At 55.5% G+C, this 19,915-nt stretch overlaps 1 protein-coding gene across 1 annotated transcript; it reads right to left on the bottom strand.

Annotated features, from left to right (window-relative positions):
• Positions 1–1,707: 1,707 nt before the first annotated feature.
• Positions 1,708–6,044, bottom strand: LCN2 (lipocalin 2). The gene is made up of 7 exons (XM_010367808.2): positions 5,825–6,044; positions 5,110–5,246; positions 3,487–3,566; positions 3,180–3,299; positions 2,889–2,990; positions 2,035–2,061; positions 1,708–1,852 (listed from the first exon to the last, which is right to left on the bottom strand). Exons 1-6 carry the CDS (start codon positions 5,960–5,962, stop codon positions 2,042–2,044), a joined length of 597 nt encoding a protein of 198 aa, XP_010366110.1. The 5' UTR covers positions 5,963–6,044; the 3' UTR covers positions 1,708–1,852; positions 2,035–2,041.
• Positions 6,045–19,915: the final 13,871 nt, after the last annotated feature.

The following is a 19,915-nucleotide window of genomic DNA, read 5'->3' as shown; positions in this document are numbered from 1 at the left end:
AGTAGGATGACAAGGTCTTAATCTGGTCCATGGATTTGAGTTGTAGCATAGCTTTCAGGCTTTAAACTGTCTTTGGCTTGGAGGTGGGGTTTCACTGGGGACTTGCCCCATCTGCCAAGATATTTGTCTGCCTGCCTCTTTTTTTTTTTGAGACATAGTCTCGCTCACTCTGTTGCCCAGGCTGGAGTGCACTGGCGCAATCTCAGCTCACTGCAACCTCTGCCTGCTGGGTTCAAGTGATTCTCCTGCCTCAGCCTCCCAAGCAGCTGGGACTACAGGCGCGCGCTGCGACGCTCAGCTAATTTTTTTGTATTTTTAGTAGAGGCAGGATTTCACCATGTTGGCCAGGCTGGTCTCCATATCCTGACCTGGTGATCCACCCGCCTCGGCTTCCCAAAGTGCTGGGATTACAGGTGTGAACCACCGCGCCTGGCCATCCTGCCTCTTTCAATAGTGGTAATGGGAAACTCAAACCTCTGGCCACCCGGAAGGAAACACAAAGCCCTTCTAGGCCCTAAGAGTTTGATCCTGAAAGGCTCAGCAGGCCCAGGGGCGACAAGAAGCTGCCTTGCTTGGGCCAAGCTAGGAAACTGGATCTGCTGCTCCACTTGGAGCCCAAGTGCCAGGCGTGCTGGGTGCGATGTCCACCCCCTTGGCCAGCTAGCAGTCCCTGGGTGCCTTTCTCAGCGCAGAGCCTCTCTGGGCTTGGGAACAGTCCCATCCCTCTCTCAAAGCCCGGGCTGCCCCAAGCTGGCCTCTTCCGGGAGTCTGGACCAGACTTCCGAGGCTTTGGCAACATTTGGTGGGCCTGGGTCTCAGGCCTGTCCTGCTCCTTGGGGTCCGAGGCTGGAGCGGGCTCACAGTGCCAGCATCTCTCCTTAGCCCAGCCAAGGGTGAACGGGGTGGTGTGTCTGTCCATGAGGTTTCAGGAGAACCCCACCCACTCTGGCCTCTGTCCTTGCACCGGGAAAAGGGGCTGAGAAGGGAGTGCCTGTGTGACGCGGACCTGCAGAGGTTGCCTCTGCGGCCAGTGGGGGACCAGGGGCTTGTCGGGCCTGACACCGGCAGCCAAGTGATGAGTGCAGGCCTGGAGCCCTCTGAGTCCTGGGGAACTGGATTCTTGGCGGCATAGCCCCTCCTCACTTCCCCCTGGCCCTGCCCCTGGCTTCAGAATGCACACCCAACGTGGTCTGAATGTCATCAGGTGGGGAGGTGTGGGGTAAAGGGCAGCGCTCTGAAACGGAGTTAGCATGGACATGGCTCCTCACCCACGGGACCCACAGTGGGCGGCGGCAGAGGGGCAGGGACCACCCCCACTGAGCCGACCCTCTCTGGCTGGAACGGCCTCCAGCTGCGCATGCCCCTGCCACACTCTGATGGGGTGTGGCCCAGCGTGTCTGCGATGGACTGGGAACCCTCCTAGGCAGGGGAATGTGAGAACTGCCGCTGCTCTGGGGCTGGGCTCCATGTCACAACAGGAGGGAGTGCGGTGTTACACCACGTGGGAAGGACTCAGGGCAGTCAGCCACAAAGCTGCTGGTGATGACGGGGGGAGGGGGGCTTGTGTCTTCACTCTGCAGCCCTAACACCCAGGCTGGGTTCACTGGGCTCCATCCTGGGGGTGCAGACCCTGGGAGTGATGCCAGTGGGAGCCCCCTGCCCCTCCCCTTCCTCAAAGGCCCAGGGGTCAAAGAGTGTGGACTCAGAGGCCTGGGGGCATATGTTTATTTAGCAGACAAGGTGGGGCTCCATCAGCGGGGTGGCCTGGGGAGCAGCTGGGTGGGTGGCACTGTGGGGAGGGTCTCTCAGCTCCCTCAATGGTGTCCGGGCTGGTGTGGCAGCTGGTGGCACCCTGGACAGAGGTGGATATGAGGGTGATGGGCGGGGAGATGGGAGGCACCCGAGATGGGGACAGCAGAATAAAGAGCAGCTGTGCTGGGGGGCAGGGGGAAGAGCAAAGGCAGGCCCAAGACCCCCAGCCCACTGCACCCTGGCCTCCCACAAGCCCTCTCCCAGCCGCCCGGACACACTCACTGTGCACTCAGCCATCGATACACTGGTCTGTTGGGGAGAAAGTCTGTCAGAATAGGCAGGTGTGTGTGTGTGTGTGTGTGTGTGTGTGTGTGTGTGTGTGTGTGTGTGATCTCTGACTGCCAGGTCCTCTGCACTGTCCCTGGGCAGCCCCTGCCCCACCTGGCCCAGCTGCAGAAGATGTGGGGGTTCCTTTCAGGGATGGGGCAACAGAGGGGCAGATGGCGGGGCAGGGGATACGGGAGAAAGGCCTGGGGAGGGAGAACCCTGAGTGAGGCCCAGCTCCCAGGCTGCTCGGGCACCCAGGTCTCCTGCCTGTTTACTAGTCCAGGCAGCCTCTCAGCCTGGGGGAGGCCAGTGGCTCTCTGAATGGCCTGACTGGAGCCTCCTGCCCAAGCCAGGCTCCCTGGAGTCAAGGACAGCTCCCAAGTCAGTGGTGAGCAAGTCCCCAGGGGAGGGAGGACAGCCAGGACAGCAAAACCCAGGGTCACGAGGCCTGGGAGGGTGGGGGGAGATGGCCCAGAACAAGGGGGCCTGGGAGGGTGGCCGGAGGTGTCAGGCCAGTGAGACTGAGAAATGGATACTCTGGCCTGGGCCTGAAATCCTCATCTGGGCAGACCCTGGCTAAACTGCCAGGAAAGAGCACTTGGGGCCCGGGTCCCTGGGAGTCCCATAGACCCTGGGATGGGGCACAGTCTTCCTGGACCCAGAGTGGCTTCCAAGGAGCTCCTGGACCGTCCACTCTTCCAGTGACTAAAGCTGACGACTGAGTCTCTGCTCTCCCTCCTCCCTGGTAGGGAAGCATCCCGCCTGAACAGTTCCCATGTCCCCATCCCCTCATCCAGACTGGCCATTACCAATTGGGACAGAGAAGACAATGTGGTTTTCAGGGAGGCCCAGAGATTTGGAGAAGCGGATGAAGTTCTCCTTTAGTTCCGAAGTCAGCTCCTTGGTTCTCCCTGCGACCAAGATGGCCAGTGAGTGGCCGGTAGACACCACATAAATATCGTTGAATGAGTGGATGAGGCCTCAGATCCCTTCCTCATGGAGGGTCTATGGAATGACCTCTTCCTGCAGGTGGGGACCAGCCTCCCCTCCCGCTAAGTGTGATCAGGAGCCAGTCCCCGAGGGGATGGGAGAGGACCCACCATAGAGGGTGATCTTGAAGTACTCCTTGTTTTGAGAAACTTTCTTGAAGAACACCATTGCATACTGTTTGTAGTTGGTGCTCACCACTCGAACGACGTAACTCGTTATTCCAGGGTAACCTGCAGGCATGGACGGTGAGGGGTCAGCCTTGCCCTGGATGGGAGGAGGGAGGTGTCCCCTCCCTTCCCAGCCCATCAGCACGGGCTTCTCCCCATCAACACATCTCTGTGGAGGGGCAGGAAGGTCTGTGCCCCTGCCCAGCCTCCCGGAGCCCCAGCTCAGTGCCCCACCTCACTCAGGACTCACCCTGAATGTTGCCCAGTGTGAACTCGCCAGGCTGGGAACCTGGAACAAAAGTTCTGATCCAGTAGTCACACTTCTCTTTCCTTGGGAGGGAGAGATGGGTAGGTGAGAGGGGAGACAACCCAGGCTTGGGCCTCCTGTGCCGGACAAGGTGGGGCCAGGGCAGCAGCAGGGTTCTGATGCTCTCAGTCCGGCCCAACCCGTGATGGCTCATCCCCAACTACCTGGAGCAGCCATACCCCACCCAGCTGAGATGGGCCTGGGCCTTCCCTCTGAGCTGATCCCAGGCTATCCGTCCTGGTCTGCTGCCTGGGGTCCCTGGACCCTGCTCAGACCCTCCAGCACCCCATGTCCTTCTTTCCTTTGGCTGCCTCCCTGGGTGGTTTAAACCCCCCCCACACAGCAACCCTGCATTTCTCCCCTGGGCTCAACTTGCTGCTTCTTTTCCTATACCTTCTCCTGGGGATCCACCTTGGTACTTCCAGTCTGCTCCGTGCCAACAGTTCCTCTACCTCTCGGGTCAAACCTGACCTCATCCCTAAGTCCTCCCACTTCCCATCCCCTGACACCCCAGGGCTGAGCTCCCCAACCTGTCTGTATTCTGCTCCTTGCTCCACAAATGCCCTAATCCCAATCCACTCAGCTGCCAGTCAGAAACCCACTGGGGAGGCCGGGTGTGGTGGTTTATGCCTGTCATCCCAGCACTTTGGGAGGCCGAGGCAGGCGGATCACCTGAGGTCGGGAGTTCAAGACCAGCCTGGCCAACGTGGAGAAACCCTGTCTCTACTAAAAATACAAAATTAGCCGGGCATAGTGGCACATGCCTATAATCCCAGCTACTAGGGAGGCTGAGGCAGGAGAATCACTTGAGTTGGAGGTTGCGGTGAGCCGAGACCGTGCCCTTGCACTCCAGCCTGGGCAACAAGAGTGAAACTCCGTCTCAAAAAAAAAAAGAAACCCACTGGGAACAGCTGATCCCTGGCTCCCCGCCCCTTCACCCTGCACCTGTTCTCTCCCATCTATGACGGCCCTGCTTCACTTTCGCTGGTCTCCCGACCCCCCAAGCTGCACCCCACCAAGTCTCCCCACCCTGCAGCCAACTCTAAGCCACTCTGCAGCAGATCCGCTGGGGCAGGGTCTGAGGACTGTGCTATGTGCTAGTGTGGCTGCCTGCCCCTCCAGGCTGCTCAGCAGCTCTGCTCAAGGCAACCCTGCGATGGCTTGCTCCTTCCTGAAGGGGGGCTCTCTCTGACTCCGGCCCCTGCCGGGAACACCCCTCACTTCCTTTTGAAGCAGGTTGGCTCTTTTAAGACCACCTTCCTGGAAGCCCTCCATGAAGGCCTGGGTGGGGTTCCAGTCTGGAGCCGGTGTCCCCTCCTCCCGCTCCCGGGCACCCCTCCTCTCTCCGTCTTGATTTCTAACGACTGTGCGTGTCCATCCCTACCACTGTCTGTGTGTCTGCACGGAAATGCGCTACAAACGTTGCTCTAAGGAATACAGGAAGGAGGAACACAGATGAATTCCGGGCAGAACAGTGAGGTGAACGACCGGATCCCTCAGCTTTGGCCATCCCTTGCCTGTGATATCAGTCTGCCTCTCATACCCCCAGGAGATGTCAGCCCTCACCTGAACAGGATGGAGGTGACGTTGTAGCTCTTGTCTTCTTTCAGTTCATAGATGGCGGCATACATCTTTAGCGCGGCTTTGTCTTCTCTGCGAACTGCATTCCCTGACAGGCCTACCACATACCACTTCCCCTGGAACTGCAGGGGACTGATGATAGGCACAGCCCAGGAATGGCCCTAGGAGCCACCCCTCCAGCTCTGTCCCTGTGGCACCTCTGAGCAGCCCAGCCTGGAACCACGAGCCCCTCTAGCTGGGCAGCAGGGCCCAGGCTGGGCCTGCACTGGTGAAGTGGCAGGAGCAGGAGGCCGTCAGCCTAGAAGGGAGGCCTGGGGGAAGAGGCGGTTCTGAGTCTGGCAGGGAGGAGGGTGACCTCCTCGCAGGAGGAGGCACATGGCTGGTGGGCCTTCCTGAACCTCAGTTTCCTCATCTGTGCGGGGGGGACTAAAAGTGTTCCCACCTTCCTTGGACAATGGGGGTTATGGGAGAGGGGGCGTGGACCTGGGGGAGTCTGTTCAGGCTGGGATGGGGGGAAGGGGCACGGTTTCCATCAGGGACCCTGGTGGCACGAGTGAGCTGAAACCTGGACCCTGGACTCCTGGCGTCCTGGAAACCTGGAGTCCTGCCCAACGCTCCTCCTGAGTCTCTTCACCTCTCCTCCCCTCTGCTCCCACCCTTCCCTGGGCCCCGCCTGCAGGTGCCCCTCTTGGCCCCTTACCTGGTTGTCTTGGAAGTTCTGCTGCAGAGGGACCTTGCTCAGAGGTGGGGCCGGGATCAGGTCTGACCTGGAGTCCTGGGCCTGGGCATGCAGAGCCCCCAACAGGGCTAGGCCCAGCCATAGGAGACCTAGGGACATGATTTCAGGGCTGAGGAAGCAGGCGCTGTGGTGGCTACTGGGCCTGGCAGGAGTGGAGGCGAGTGAGAGGCTCACCTGGGTGGCCCTATTTATGGGCTCTAGCGTGGGCTGATTCATCCTTTGCCAAGACCAGGAAGATGAGGCAATTGCCAGCAACTCCTGCGGAAACACTTGGCAAGATTTCTGTCCCTGGTCAGGATTGGGCAAGACAAAAGAATGGGGAGAGTGAGGGACATGCCCGGAGTGCGGCGCCTCTGGCAGGGACAACGACTCCCTCTGTGCACTCCTTGTGCCCTTCCGTTCTTCTGATTGCCCTGTGTGTGGGCCGGTGGCCTGTGAGCTGGAAGAACTGTCATCTCTGACACCCCTGCTCAGCTGGAGCCCAGGGTGGGGTATGTGCCCTGTGGTCCCCTCCCCATGGCCACAGAAAGGAAAGAATGAATGCCTCTTTCCAACAGATCATGTGCTGTTTCCTGGTTCTTTTAAGGGCCAGAGGAGGGTGGGGTGGCTGACAGTGGACAAGGAAAAACAAGGTGTCTGCTCTGAACTCATGGAGCCCAGAATCATGGCCCTCCCAGGAGCCCCATGCCAGGACCTGCGTGTGCTCCAGAGGCCTTGAGACAGCTCCTTGCCCCATTTGCAGGGGGGGACCCCAGCAGACCCCAGAGGGACCCTGCCTCTCCTGTGAATGCAGTGGGAAGAGACCCCACACAGGGCACACGGGTTGAGTGCTGAGGCTACAGTCCCTGTCCTGGGTGAGTTGGGCTGATGGGTGGGGACGTGAAGGCACCACACTGCTGCTCTGGATACCTGTTGCTTTGGGTCATTGAGAGTGCAAGGATCTGGCCTTATCCTTGAGGTCACTGAGACCACCCCTCTGACTCTAATCACAGTCTTTGTCCATTGAACCCAGCAGCCCAGGCCAGGGGTTCTGGAGCCGAGATGGCTGGTCCCAGCCTTGTCCAGTAGGGAAGCAGTTATCTCAATGGGGGCCTGGCTGGCATCCTTGGGAGGCAGTGATGAATCGTAGGCCCTGCACAGTGTCCGCAGAGATGGCTCACCCATCTCAGCCACGAGGGCTGAGGCCATCCTGGATGCTTGACCTGAGGCTGGACTGAGGGTTCGCTGCTTTTAGAGTTTTCAATAGGACTAACGGGGACCTCACTGGCTCTGCCTACATGCTGCTTGGGATCCCCAACCTGGGCTCGGGGGCAGTGGGGCCTCAGGGAAGGGGCCCTGGGAGTCCTGAGCTGGGGTTAGTCTAGAGAGGCCCCCACTGGATCCCTGCCCCCTCAGGCCCTGTCCTACCTGCCCGGTTGGGTGATGAAAGGGAAGGAAGCAAAGATGAGCAAAACTGCAGGGGAACGATGTTGCACCAAAGCTTTCCCTCTCTCGAGGAAGCCAGTGGCTACTCCCTCCCTCCGAACCCGCTCTTCCACTCATGACCCTGTTCCCAGGAACTCCACCTCTGCTACTGTCTTTGACCTTAAAAAGTATCCTCAGCCAGGCCGGGTGCGGTGGCTCACGCCTGTAATCCCAGCACTTTGGGAGGCCGAGGCAGGTGGATCACGACGTCAAGAGTTCGAGACCAGTCTGGCCAACATAGTGAAACCCCATCTCTACTAAAAATACAAAAATTAGCTGGTCGTGGTGGCGGGCACCTGTAATCCCAGCTACTCGGGAGGCTGAGGCAGAAGAATTGCTTGAACCCAGGAGGCGGAGGTTGCAGTGAGCTGAGATCATGCCTTTGCACTCTAGCCTGGGACAGAAGAGATTCTGTCTGAAAAAAAAAAAAAAAAAAAAGTATCCTCAGCTGGGCACAGTGGCTCACACTTGTAATCCCAGCACTTTGGGAGATTGAGGCGGGTGGATTACCTGAGGTCAGATGTTCAAGACCAGCCTGACCAACATGGTGAAACTCCGTCTCTACTAAAAATACAAAAATTATTTGGGTATGGTGGCACATGCCTGTAATTCCAGCTACTTGGGAGGCTGAGGCAGGAGAATTGCTTGAACCTGGGAAGTGGAGGTTGCAGTGAGCTGAGATTGCACCATTGCACTCCAACCTGGGTGACAGAGGGAAACTCCATCTCGGGGAAAAAAAAAAGTATCCTCAGGGACCAGCCTGGCCAACATGGCAAAACCCCGTCTCTACTAAAAATACAAAAATTAGCCAGGTGGGGTGATGCATGCCTATGATCTCGACTACTCGGGAGGCTGAGGCAGGAGAATGGGTTGAACCCGGGAGGCGGAGGCTGTAGTGAGCCAAGATCGCACCACTGCACTGCAGCCTGGGCGACAGAGTGAGACTCTGTCTCAAACAAACAAACAAACAAACAAACCACGTATCCTCAGGGAGGCTGAGGTGGGAGGATCACTTGGGCCCTGGAGGCCCAGGCTGCAGTGAGCTATGATTGTGCCACTGCACTCCAGCCTGGACAATAGAGTGACCTGACTCTAAAAAGCACCCTCTAGTCTACGGTGACTGCTTCATGTAGGGGAGACCAGTGGGTGGAGCCCCAGAGAATTTGAAGTTGGGGATGGGGCAGTGTCACGGATCTCTGAGGACCCAGGACTCCAGGGTATGAACGTGGTGGGTGAGCAGGGTACTGGGTCCGCAGCGGGAAGACACCAGAGCCAGGTGCAGAAGGGGAGATGGCCCCGCTTGGGGGTCCCCCAGCCCGGCTTGAAGCCTAACTCCTCCGCATGCATGCAGATCTCTGCCTAGCTCCCACTCCCATCAGGCGCCCCTCCATAGAGAGAGCGGCTCTGCGCTTCTGTGAGGTCATGCACGGACAACACCGGGCCCCAGAGTGTCCCTACACGAGGCCGAGTTTCTGATCAAACCCATGCAGGGCTCATTCCTCTCTCTGCACCAGCTCCAGGCCTGTCTCCTACCCACCAGCCTTGGCTCTCTTCAGAGTCCAGCAGGGCTGCAGGGAGGAGGTCAGCTCTACACATACGCACCATACAAGCTTCAGGACTCAGAACTAGGAAGGTTGGGTAAGGACCATGGTGTAGACCTCCCATTCAGACTTAACTGACTCCAAGGGCTCCAGGGTCTACAGGACACTGGGGCCCCATTCCTCACCCACCCCCTTCCCAATGGGCCCCATTCATTGGGCCCTGGCCAAGGAGGGTATGCAAAGGTTCACACTGCTCAGTGCTTGGGGGAGTCCCTGGGCCCCGGGGCTCCTGGGACAGTCTCCATGACACAGGTGGTACTGTGCATGGCATGCCAGACACCCACCCGCCTCCCTCGGCCCCTCCTGTGGTTTCCACCGTGGCCGCTGGACTGGTCCTGCTTTCTCTCAAGGAGCTGCAGGTGTCTCTAGTGAGCCCTCAACGAGCCACGCAGAAGCTTTGGGGCCAAGCCCCTCCTGAGAGGAGCTGGGCTGGGCTCCCAAGTCCTGCTGTGCAGGTCGGCTTAGCAACAGCAGGAGCTTAAAAACAGGTCCCTGCCTGGGTTTTCTGTGGCCAGAGGCCGGAAGCACTCCGGCTGCTCCCGACCCCCTCTGCCGTCTCTAGCAGGCAGCTCTCCCCACTCTCCATGCCCAAGAGCGGGTGCTCTCCGGAGACTGCAGCAGCCTGTCCTCCCATGGAGAGGCCCGGGTCTTATCCACGCATGAAGGCAGCAAGACGCTTCCTGGCGGTCCTTGCATCTCAGGAATCCAGTCTGCCCCCGTTCTTGTTTCCGGATCTTGTGGGCAGTGATCAGCGTGGCCATGAATGGTTAACCCTCTGACGTGTTTGAAGGCTGGGCGGAAGGTGACTGGGTAGGCTTCTAGGAGCCAGGGACCACACCTGGAAGGAGTCTACAGTCAAGATGCCCCCAGGAGGCCCAGTCACAGATGCAGAAAGTCTTGGTGTCTGCAGATCGGCCCTCCTAGGTCACGGCAGGTCCAGGCTGGGCACCCGACTCTCAAACACCCAGGAACGGGAGGAGCTGTTTAGTGTGAGGCGTTTGCCCTGCCAGGGCCTTGGGCTGTATCTCTTGTTTCCAGAAACAGTTTTCCAACCCCCATCTTCTTTCATGCCAAGGCTTGCCAAGGGGCCTTGAGGCCCTCCTGCCCCTTCTGTCTGACAGGGATCCTGCCTGCCTGTGGAAAACCCCTCCCAACCCTCCCCCAAGTACACCCACTGGATTCCTCCCTATGGTGAACCCCTGGGGTCCGCCAGACAGGGGGAAGCAGGCCCTGCTGCTTGAGGTCTGGGCCCAGGGCCCTTGCTGGTTCCATCCCTAGGTGCCTGGCCCAGGCATGCCGCTTAGATGGGTGCTCTGCCTTTTACTCCGCAGCCTGGACTCCCATGCAGGCGAGAGGGCCCACAGTGATCATAGGTGGCAGCGAAGTGGACGTCAAGGCTCTGAGCAGGGTCTAGGATGGACACAGGCAGCGGCAGGCAGTGGTGGATGCCAGGCTCCCATGGAGCTGGGCCGCAGTCCTTCTGTCATAGGCCTCTGTCCCATATGGCCCTGGTGCTGCTCAAGACCAATGCTCCTCTCAGCTCTGCACCCCTCCTGCCTGGACTGCAGCCCCCAGCACCCCAGGAAAGGGGCGTCTCCACTGCGGCCACCCCTGCGCTACCCCACATGCTCCCGCGCTCCTGCTCTCCAGGTCCTTGGCTAGGCCTCCACTGGCACCATCAGAGGTGGCTGGGTGAGAGGACCAGTCTGGCTCTCCTGAAAGCTGGTTCTCCCGAGAGCCCAGGACAGGCCAGGAGTGTGCCCAGCCTAGGGGGCAGGGTAGTAGGTTCCGGAAGGGTCAAGTGAGACCAAATGTCCTTGAACACATCCCTGGTTCCAGAACAACACACAGCCTCCTGCCTGGGGCCCCTCTGGTGCCCTGCGGGGGCTGAGGATGGAGCAGGCTGCAGCCTCTCATGCCCTCCCCTCATCCCAGTGGTGGAGGGAGATCGCAGACCGGGCCCCAACTTCTCCTTGGCAGCACGTGTTTTTTTCAGCTGAGGGGGTGGGTTCTGTGGCTGGGCCTCCCCCTCTGGGGGAGGGGGACATGAACAAGGCTGTGACAGGCAGTGAGGACCAGGTCTGGCTCCAAAGGGAGAACGTGTTCACCTTCAAAAGGAGGGGCCAACTTGGACCAGTGCAGAGTGGGGTGAGGGCAGGGAGGGCAGTGCCAGCGGCAGAGTGGCAGGAGACGCCTGAGAACACCCAGAGACCTTGGCCTTCACCTGGCCACTGTCCTTCTCAGCCCGATTCTCAGAGGGCCCAGGTCAGAGGTCGGGGGGGATATGTGAGTCTCTGGGTACAAAGCTTGGTGGCCCAGACCTTGGGCCGGAGGGAGGACCACTTCCTGCCCACTCCCGTGACTCTCAGAATCACCTGTCAGGAGGGGAGCCCTCTGCGTTGCCATGACGGGCAGGCCCAAGGCTGCAGGGCACAGGTCTGGGCGCCCCTCCCTGGACCCAGACTCTCTCAGGCCTTGGGTGGGCACTGGCCTCTCCCAGCTCACTGGAGTCCCAGTGCCCCTCCCTGGGAGCTCAGCCTGGGTCTGCCCCAACTGAAGTGTCTCGTGGTTCTCCAGGTTCTGCCTACAATCTGAGGTCCCCCTGTCCTGGGCCACCTCCCCACACCGCTGGGTCCCACCTCCTCCTGACACGCTTGGGTCCCCTGTCCTCAGCTACCTCCTCCCACACTGCTGGGTTCCCTTGATTCAGGTCCCTTCCTTCCCATACCTCTGGGGCCCCCGGCTTGGCCACCTCTTCCCCACATCCACAGGCCACACCCTTGGCTTTTTCTCAAGAGTTCGCTTTCTTAACAGTGAATTTCCTATTGTTAGCATCTTCTGCAATCTAGAGAAGCCGAGAAGTTCCCAAATCGTCAAATTACTACAGCAAATTACCACGAACTTGCAGTGAGCTGTTATCACACCACTGCACTCCAGCCTGAGTGACACAGCCAGACCCTGTTTCAAAAAAGAAAAAAATAAAAAGAAAAGGAATAAGAACACTGTTGCTCTTCAGGAAAGGAAAAACATCTGGGCCACACCACCACCACCAATTAAAAAGAGCTTAAGTGTCATTTGCCTTTGAGTAATTACATATTTCATTCACCTTAAAAATCAGGCAGTAGGTACTGTAACAAACGTGCACCAAGAAAAGAACAGGTATTAGGATATTAACCATTATGAAAATTAAAAGATAAAAATAAAGAATAAGATCCTTAATCACATTTGCAAATACTTTTTTTTTTTTTTTGAGACGTTGTCTCACTGTCAGCCAGGCTGCAATAGCGCAATCTCGCCTCACTGCAACCTCTGCTTCCTGGTTCAAGCGATTTTCCCACCTCAGCCTCCCAAGCAGCTGGGGCTACAGGTGTGTGCCACCATGCTTGGCTAATTTTTGTATTTTTTTTGGCCGGGCGTGGTAGCTCAAGCCTGTAATCCCAGCACTTTGGGAGGCCGAGGCGGGCGGATCACGAGGTCAGGAGATCGAGACCATCCTAGCTAACATGGTGAAACCCCATCTGTACTAAAAATACAAAAAAAAAAAAAAAAAAAAAATTAGCCGGGTGTGTGGTGGGCGCCTGTAGTCCCAACTACTCGGGAGGCTGAGGCAGGAGAATGGCGTGAACCCGGGGGGCAGAGCTTGCAGTGAGCCGAGATCGTGCCACTGCACTCCAGCCTGGACAAGAGTGCGAGACTCCGTCTCAAAAAAAAATTTTTTTTGTATTTTTAGTAGAGATGCACTTTCACCGTGTTGGCCAGGCTGGTCTCGAACTCCTGGCCTTAAGTGATCCGCCCACCTCAGCCTCCCAAAGTGCTGGGATTACAGGTATGAGCTACCACACCCAGCCTCTGAAATTTTTTTTTCTACATAAAGTTATATTTACATTATTCATTTACATGGATATATTTTGGGGGGCCATTTTCCAGCCAGCATAGTCCCCTTGACCCCACAGACCCCTTCTCCCCACACCCCGGGTTCCTCTTGTCCTGGGCCACCTGCACTCCAGACCACTTCACAAAGGGACTTGGACCCCTCTCAGGAGGGGACCCAGGTCGTGGGCAGCCTTGCCTGTGTAGGGAGCTGCAGCTGGGCTGTGAGCCCCCAGCCCAGGGCTGAGGAGCTTCAGGGCTCAGCTGTGTCCCAGACAGGTGCTGGGGCTGGGGGTGGGAGCCTGGCCCTTCTCCCAGTGTCTCTCTTCCCTTTTTTTTTTTTTTTTTTTTTTTTTTTTTTTGAGACTGAGTCTATCTGTGTCACCCAGGCTGGAGTGCAATGGCGTGATCTCAGCTCACTGCAACTTCCGCCCAGGTTCAAGCAATTCTCGTGCCTCAGCCTTCCTGAGTAGCTGGGATTACAGGGGTGTTCCACCACACCCGGCTAATTTTTGTGTTTTTGGAAGAGACGGGTGTTGTACCACTTTGGCCAGGCTGGTCTCCACTTCCTGACCTCAAGTGATCCTCTTGCCTCCACCTCCCAAAGTGCTGGGACTATAGGCATGATCCACCGCACCCAGACTGTCTCCTCCTCTTCCTGCCTCCCCCCACCCTGCCTCATCCCCTTCCTGTGCAGCTCAGGGTACGTACAGGCACCAAAGTGCACACCAGTGTGTCCCCCCTACTAAATGTGCTATGAGTGTTACAAGCCACCCAGAGGGCCTTGCCTCCTATGCAAAGGCCTCAAAGGTGGTTCCTTCCTGACCAGAGTCTCTCTCCTTCTAATTAATTATCCTCACTAGGAGCAGGCACTAGGAAGGAACCGATTCTCTGCCTCCTGCCCAAGGAGGGCCATTTCAGAGAATCACAGAAGAGGAGCTGACTGCCAGCCTTGGAGCTTGTGGACTGGGGTCCGACTACCACCAAGAAAAGTCTAAAGGCAAGGGATAGGCTGGATCTGCTCTTGCTGGTCAGTGGAGAGGAGGCTGCCCAAGGTCTACCACTCCCCAAGGGCCGGCAGGGGTGTCTGGTCTTCCTGTGGCCTGAGCGAACCTTGGGGAAGATCCATTTGAAAGCAATCCTGGCTGAACAGGAGTCTGGAAACTTTGAAGACCTCCTTCTACCAGACAACAGGATCCAATAAGAAACAGACTCAGGCCAGGCACGGTGGCTCACACCTGTAATCCCAACACTTTGGGAGGCCAAGGCAGGTGGATCACCTAGGTCAGGGGTTCCAAGACCAGCGGGGCCAACATGGTGAAACCCCATCTCTACTAAAAATACAATTGGCCAGGCGTCGTGGTGCGCACCTGTAATCCTAGCTACTCAGGAGGCTGAGGCAAGAGAATCGCTTGAACCCAGGAAGCGGAGGTTGCTGTGAGCCAAGATCGTGCCACTGCACTGCAGCCTGGGTGACACAGCAAGACCCTGTCTCAAATAATAATAAAATAAAATATGTTTTAAAAGAAGGGAAGAGGCCGGGCGCGGTGGCTCACGCCTGTAATCCCAGCACTTTGGGAGGCTGAGGCAGGCGGATCATGAGGTCAGGAGATCGAGACCATCCTGGCTAACGCAGTGAAACCCCGTCTCTACTAAAAATACAAAAAATTAGCCGGGCGTGATGGCAGGTGCCTGTAATCCCAGCTACTTGGGAGGCTGAGGCAGGACAACGGCGTGAACCCGGGAGGCAGAGCTTGCAGTGAGCTGAGATAGCGCCACTGCACTCCAGCCTGGGCCACCAAGCGAGACTCAGTCTCAAAAAAAAAAGAAAAAAAAAAAAAAAAAAAAAAGAAGGAAAGAAAGAAAACAATCAGGAGAAGAAATCAAGAAGAGAGAAAGATTTTCCTATTTTATGGGAATATCAAAGACAAAACTTGACTCTTCGAAAAGACTAATTGAATAGAAATTTGGAAAAATTTCTCATGACAAAAAGATATAAGGCACAAATAAACAACCATAGAAATAAAAAATGAACAGAACTATAGAGTTCTAGAGATATTAAAAAGATAACGAGAGAATGCTATAAGTAAGGAAATGGGAAAATTCCCAGAAAATTATAAATTACAAGAGATTCAAGAAGAAAAAACAATCTGAGTTATCCTCTGACCGTTAACAGAAATTGAATCACATGTTAACAAATCTTCCCATAAAGATAACACTAGGCGGCTGGGCGCGGTGGCTCAAGCCTGTAATCCCAGCACTTTGGGAGGCCGAGGCGGGCGGATCACAAGGTCAGGAGGTCGAGACCATCCTGGCTAACACAGTGAAACCCCGTCTCCACTTAAAAAATACAAAAAATTAGCCGGGCGAGATGGCGGCGCCTGTAGTCCCAGCTACTCGGGAGGCTGAGGCAGGAGAATGGCGTAAACCCGGGAGGCGGAGCTTGCAGTGAGCTGAGATCCGGCCACTGCACTCCAGCCTGGGCGACAGAGCGAGACTCCGTCTCAAAAAAAAAGAAAAAAAGATAACACTAGGCTGAGTGCCGTGACTCACATCTGTAATCCCAGCACTTTGGGAGGCCAAGGCAAGTATTGCTTGAAGCCAGGAGTTTGAGACCAGCCTGAGAAACATGGCAAAACCCCATCTCTACAAAAAAAAAAAAAAAAAAAAAAAAAAATTAGCCGGACGTAGTGGTATGCACCTGTAGTCCCAGCTACTCGGGAGGCTGAGGCAGGAGAATCACTTGAACCCCAGAGGTACAGGCTGCAGTGAGCCATGATCTCGCCACTGTACTCCAGCCTGGGCAATATAAATAAAAAAATAAATTGCCAGGCTGGGTGCAGTGGCTCACGCCTGTAATCCCAGCACTTTGGGAGGTAGAGGTGGGTGAATCACCTGAGGTCAGGAGTTCGAGACCAGCCTGGCCAACATGATGCAACCTCATCTCTACTAAAAATACAAAAATTAGCCAGGCATGGTGGCATGCGCCTGTAATCCCAGCTACTCAGGAGGCCGAGGGAAGAGAATTGCTTGAACCCAGGAGGCAGAGGTTGCGGTGAGCCAAGATCACGCCACTGCACTCCAGCCTGGGAGGGCAACAGAGCAAGACTCTGTCTCGAAAAATAAAAAATTTTAAAAAAATGCCATGTTTGCATCACATCCTATTCAAGGGTACTGACATCAACATGACATCACCATGGATGTTGGCCTTGATCACCTGACTGAGGGGCATTGGTCAGGTTTCTCCACCAGACAGTCACTCTTCTCCCCCTTACCATACTCTACTCTTTGAAGGACGTCCCTGTACACAGCCCACACCTAAGAAGTAGGGAGTTTTGCTCCACCTCCTTGGGGGGCTGAGTATCTACAGAAATTATTTGAAATTCTTCTTTGATTTTTTTTTTTTTTTTTTTTTTTTTTTGAGACGGAGTCTCGCTCTGCCACCCAGGCTGGAGTGCAGTGGCCAGATCTCAGCTCACTGCAAGCTCCGCCTCCCGGGTTTACGCCATTCTCCTGCCTCAGCCTCCCGAGTAGCTGGGACTACAGGCGCCCGCCACCTCGCCCGGCTAGTTTTTTTTTGTATTTTTTTAGTAGAGACGGGGTTTCACCGTGTTAGCCAGGATGGTCTCGATCTCCTGACCTCGTGATCCGCCCGCCTCGGCCTCCCAAAGTGCTGGGATTACAGGCTTGAGCCACCGCGCCCGGCCTGGTTTTTTTATTTACTTATTCTTTTTAAAATTTTTTTTGAGACAGAGTCTTGCCCTGTTGCCCAGGCTGGACAGCAGTGGCGTGATCTCGGCTCACTGCAACCTCCGACTCCCGGGTTCAAGTAATTCTCCTGCCTCAGCCTCCTGAGTAGCCAGGATTACAGGCGCGTGCCACCACGCCTGGCTAATTTTTGTATTTTTAGTAGAGATAGGGCTTCACCACGTTGGCCAGGCTGGTTTGGAACTTCTGACCTCAGGTGATCTGCCCACCTTGACTTCCCAAAGTGCTGGGATTACAGGTGTGAGTCACCGTGCCAGGCCAATTTTTGTATTTTTAGTAGAGATGGGGTTTCATCATATTGGCCAGGATGATCTCGATCTTGATCTCATGATCCACCTGCCTCAGCCTACCAAAGTGTTGGGATTATAGGCGTGAGCCACAGTGCCCAGTCTATTTATTTATTTGAGATGTAGTCTTGCTCTGTCTCCCAGGCTAGTGTGCAGTGTTGCGATCTCGGCTCACTGCAACCTCCACCTCCCGGGTTCAAGTGATTCTCCTGCCTCAGCCTCCAGAGTAGCTGGGACTACAGGCGTGCACCACCACACCTAGCTAATTTTTTTGTCTTTTTTTTTTTTTCTGAGACAGAGTCTTGCTCTGTTGCCCAGGTTAGAGTGCAGTGGCCTGAGCCACTTGGTCCCGAGATTATTTGGAATGCCTCTGCACAGATTTGTCTTTTGTCCCCCACTTACTTATTCAATCACTTAGCTATATAAGTATGGACTTGTTCGATAAAATGTACAGGAGCCCATTGGTTTGGACCAATCCAAAATGGAGTCACTGATGCTGCAGCTCCAGGTCACCAGCCAAAACTAAGTTGTTTATCTGACCCTCCCTCCCAGAAAAAAGGAGAGCGACAGATCAGATAAAAGCCAGATCCCTGCACAAGCCAGTTTTAGCCAACATGATAAGGAAGTCCTTTCTGCTTTATTTAACCTTTACAAGGAAAGTAACTTTGAAATGATCAATCTGCTCTTTGTTCTCTGACCCTTCTTTTTCAGCCCTCTTCTGTCTATAAAATTTCTGCCCAGCTCATGGGAACACTCATTCTATTTTACAGAATGAGATATCATCTGATTTTAGAGTAGCAAGTAGACTCCAATTAAGATCTTTAACTTTGGCCAGGGGTGGTGGCTCCCACATGTAATCCCAGCACTTTGGGAGGCCAAGGCAGGAGGACTGCTTGAGCTCAGGAGTTCAAGACCAGCCTGGGTAATACAGTGAGACTGTATTTCCACACACAAAAAATAAAAAATTAGCCAGGTGTGGTGGCGGGCATCTGTAGTCTCAACTACTTGGGAGGCTGAGGTGGGAGGATTGCTTAAGCCCGAGAGGGTGAGGCCGCATTGAGCCATGATTGGGCCACTGCACTGCAGTCTGGGTGACAGAACGAGACCCTGTCTCAAAAAACAAAAAGAAAAGAAATGTTTTATAGTTTTGTCTTCTGGCCGACTTGTGGATGTTTATTTTATACCTTGGATTATCCAATCCCACCTTATTTTGTTGCTCAAATTGTTTCAGCTTTGGTCACTAGGAGATCCCGAGACCTTCTGACATACTCCTTTCACTGTGTGTTTTTTTTTGCGGGGAGGTGGGGGGGATGGAATCTCACTCTGTCACCAGGCTGGAGTGCAGTGGCAAGATCTCGGCTCCCTGCAACCTCTGCCTCCTGGGTTCAAGCGATTCTCGTGCCTCAGCCTCCCAAGTAGCTAAGACAACAGGCACCTGCCACCACGCCCGGCTAATTTTTGTATTTTTAGTAGAGAAGGGGTTTCACCATGTTGGCCAGGCGGGTCTTGAACTCCTGATCTCAGGTAATCCGCCTTCCTCAGCCTCTCAAAGTGCTGGGATTACAGGCATGAGCCACCGCACCCGGCCCATTGTGGTTTTTGAGCAATTTGATAAGTGGTGACATACATAAATGCACACAAAACCACCACCACAATCCAGATGGTGAGCATATCCCTCACCGCCCGGAGTCCTCCCGCCCTTGGTAATCCTTCCCTCCAGTTCTCCACTGCTCTTTGCAGCCCGTGACCCGTTTCCTGTCACTGTAGATGAGTCTGCATCACCTCTCTATATGGGACCATATAGTAAATGCTCTTTATTGCCTGGCTTCTTTCACTCAGCATAGTAATTTTGCAATTCATCCCTTCAGTAGGTTCTGGATGTGATGAGGGGCGGTAGGACACTCAGGGAGAGACTCCCTGGGTGTGAGAGGTGGGTAACTGGTGGGTCAGCAGAAGTGGCAGAGCGGGGCTGCGGAGTTGTGGAATGGGCAGAGGCTGGCAGGACTCCTGGGTTCCCCACTGGCTGTTGAGGCAGGGCAGGTGAGAAAGATGGCATGTTGGGTGGCTGTGTCTCTGCGGTGGGGGTCCCTGGGGGGCATGCCAGCTAGCTATCCCAGAGGCAGGTGTAAACCCAGGCCTGAAGTCTGGATAGGGCTGACCTAAAGCCACGGGCTCGAACCTTCATGACACATGTGTGACAGAAAACAGGGGAGGAAAGAGGTGACAAAGGTATGTGTACCATGCTCAGAGGGGACAGGACTTAATCTAATTCTTTTCTTTTTTTTTTTTTTTGAGACGGAGTTTTGCTTTTGTTGTCCAGGCTGGAGCGTAATGGTGCGATCTTGGCTCACCACAACCTCCGCCTCCCGGGTTCAAGTGACCTGTCTCAGCCTCCCAATAACAGGCATGGGATTACAGCTGGGATTACAGGCATGCACCACCACACCTGGCTAATTTTGTATTTTTAGTAGAGACGGAGTTTCTCCATGTTGGTCAGGCTGGTCTCGAACTCTCGACCTCAGGTGATTCGCCCTCCTCGGGCTCCGAAAGTGCTGGGATTACAGGTGTAAGCCACCGTGCCTGGCTTTTTCTTTCTTTTTTTTTAGAGACTGAGTCTCACTCTGTTGCCCAGACTGGAGTGCAGTGGCATGATCTTAGCTCACTGCAGCCTTGACCTCCTGGGCTCAAGCAATTCTCCCACCTCAGTCTCCCAAAGTGCTAGGATTACAGGCATGAGCCACTACATCTGGCCCTGAAAAACCTAATTCTTTTTTTTTTTTTTTGAGATGGAGTCTCGCTCTGTCGCCCAGGCTGGAGTGCGGTGGCACAATCTCGGCTCACTGCAGTCTCCGCCTCCCAGGTTTAGGCCATTCTCCTGCCTCAGCCTCCCGAGTAGCTGGGACTACAGGCGCCCACCACCTCGCCCGGCTAGTTTTTTGTATTTTTTTTAGTAGAGAAGGGGTTTCACTGTGTTAGCCAGGATGGTCTCGATCTCCTGACCTCGTGATCCGCCTGTCTCGGCCTCCCAAAGTGCTGGGATTACAGGCTTGAGCCACCGCGCC

This window comes from Rhinopithecus roxellana, chromosome 16 (genome assembly GCF_007565055.1).
Source record: "Rhinopithecus roxellana isolate Shanxi Qingling chromosome 16, ASM756505v1, whole genome shotgun sequence".
NCBI classification, from domain to species: domain Eukaryota; kingdom Metazoa; phylum Chordata; class Mammalia; order Primates; family Cercopithecidae; genus Rhinopithecus; species Rhinopithecus roxellana.
Note: the sequence above shows the minus strand (reverse complement) of the source record. Positions and strands in the feature narration are given on the sequence as shown.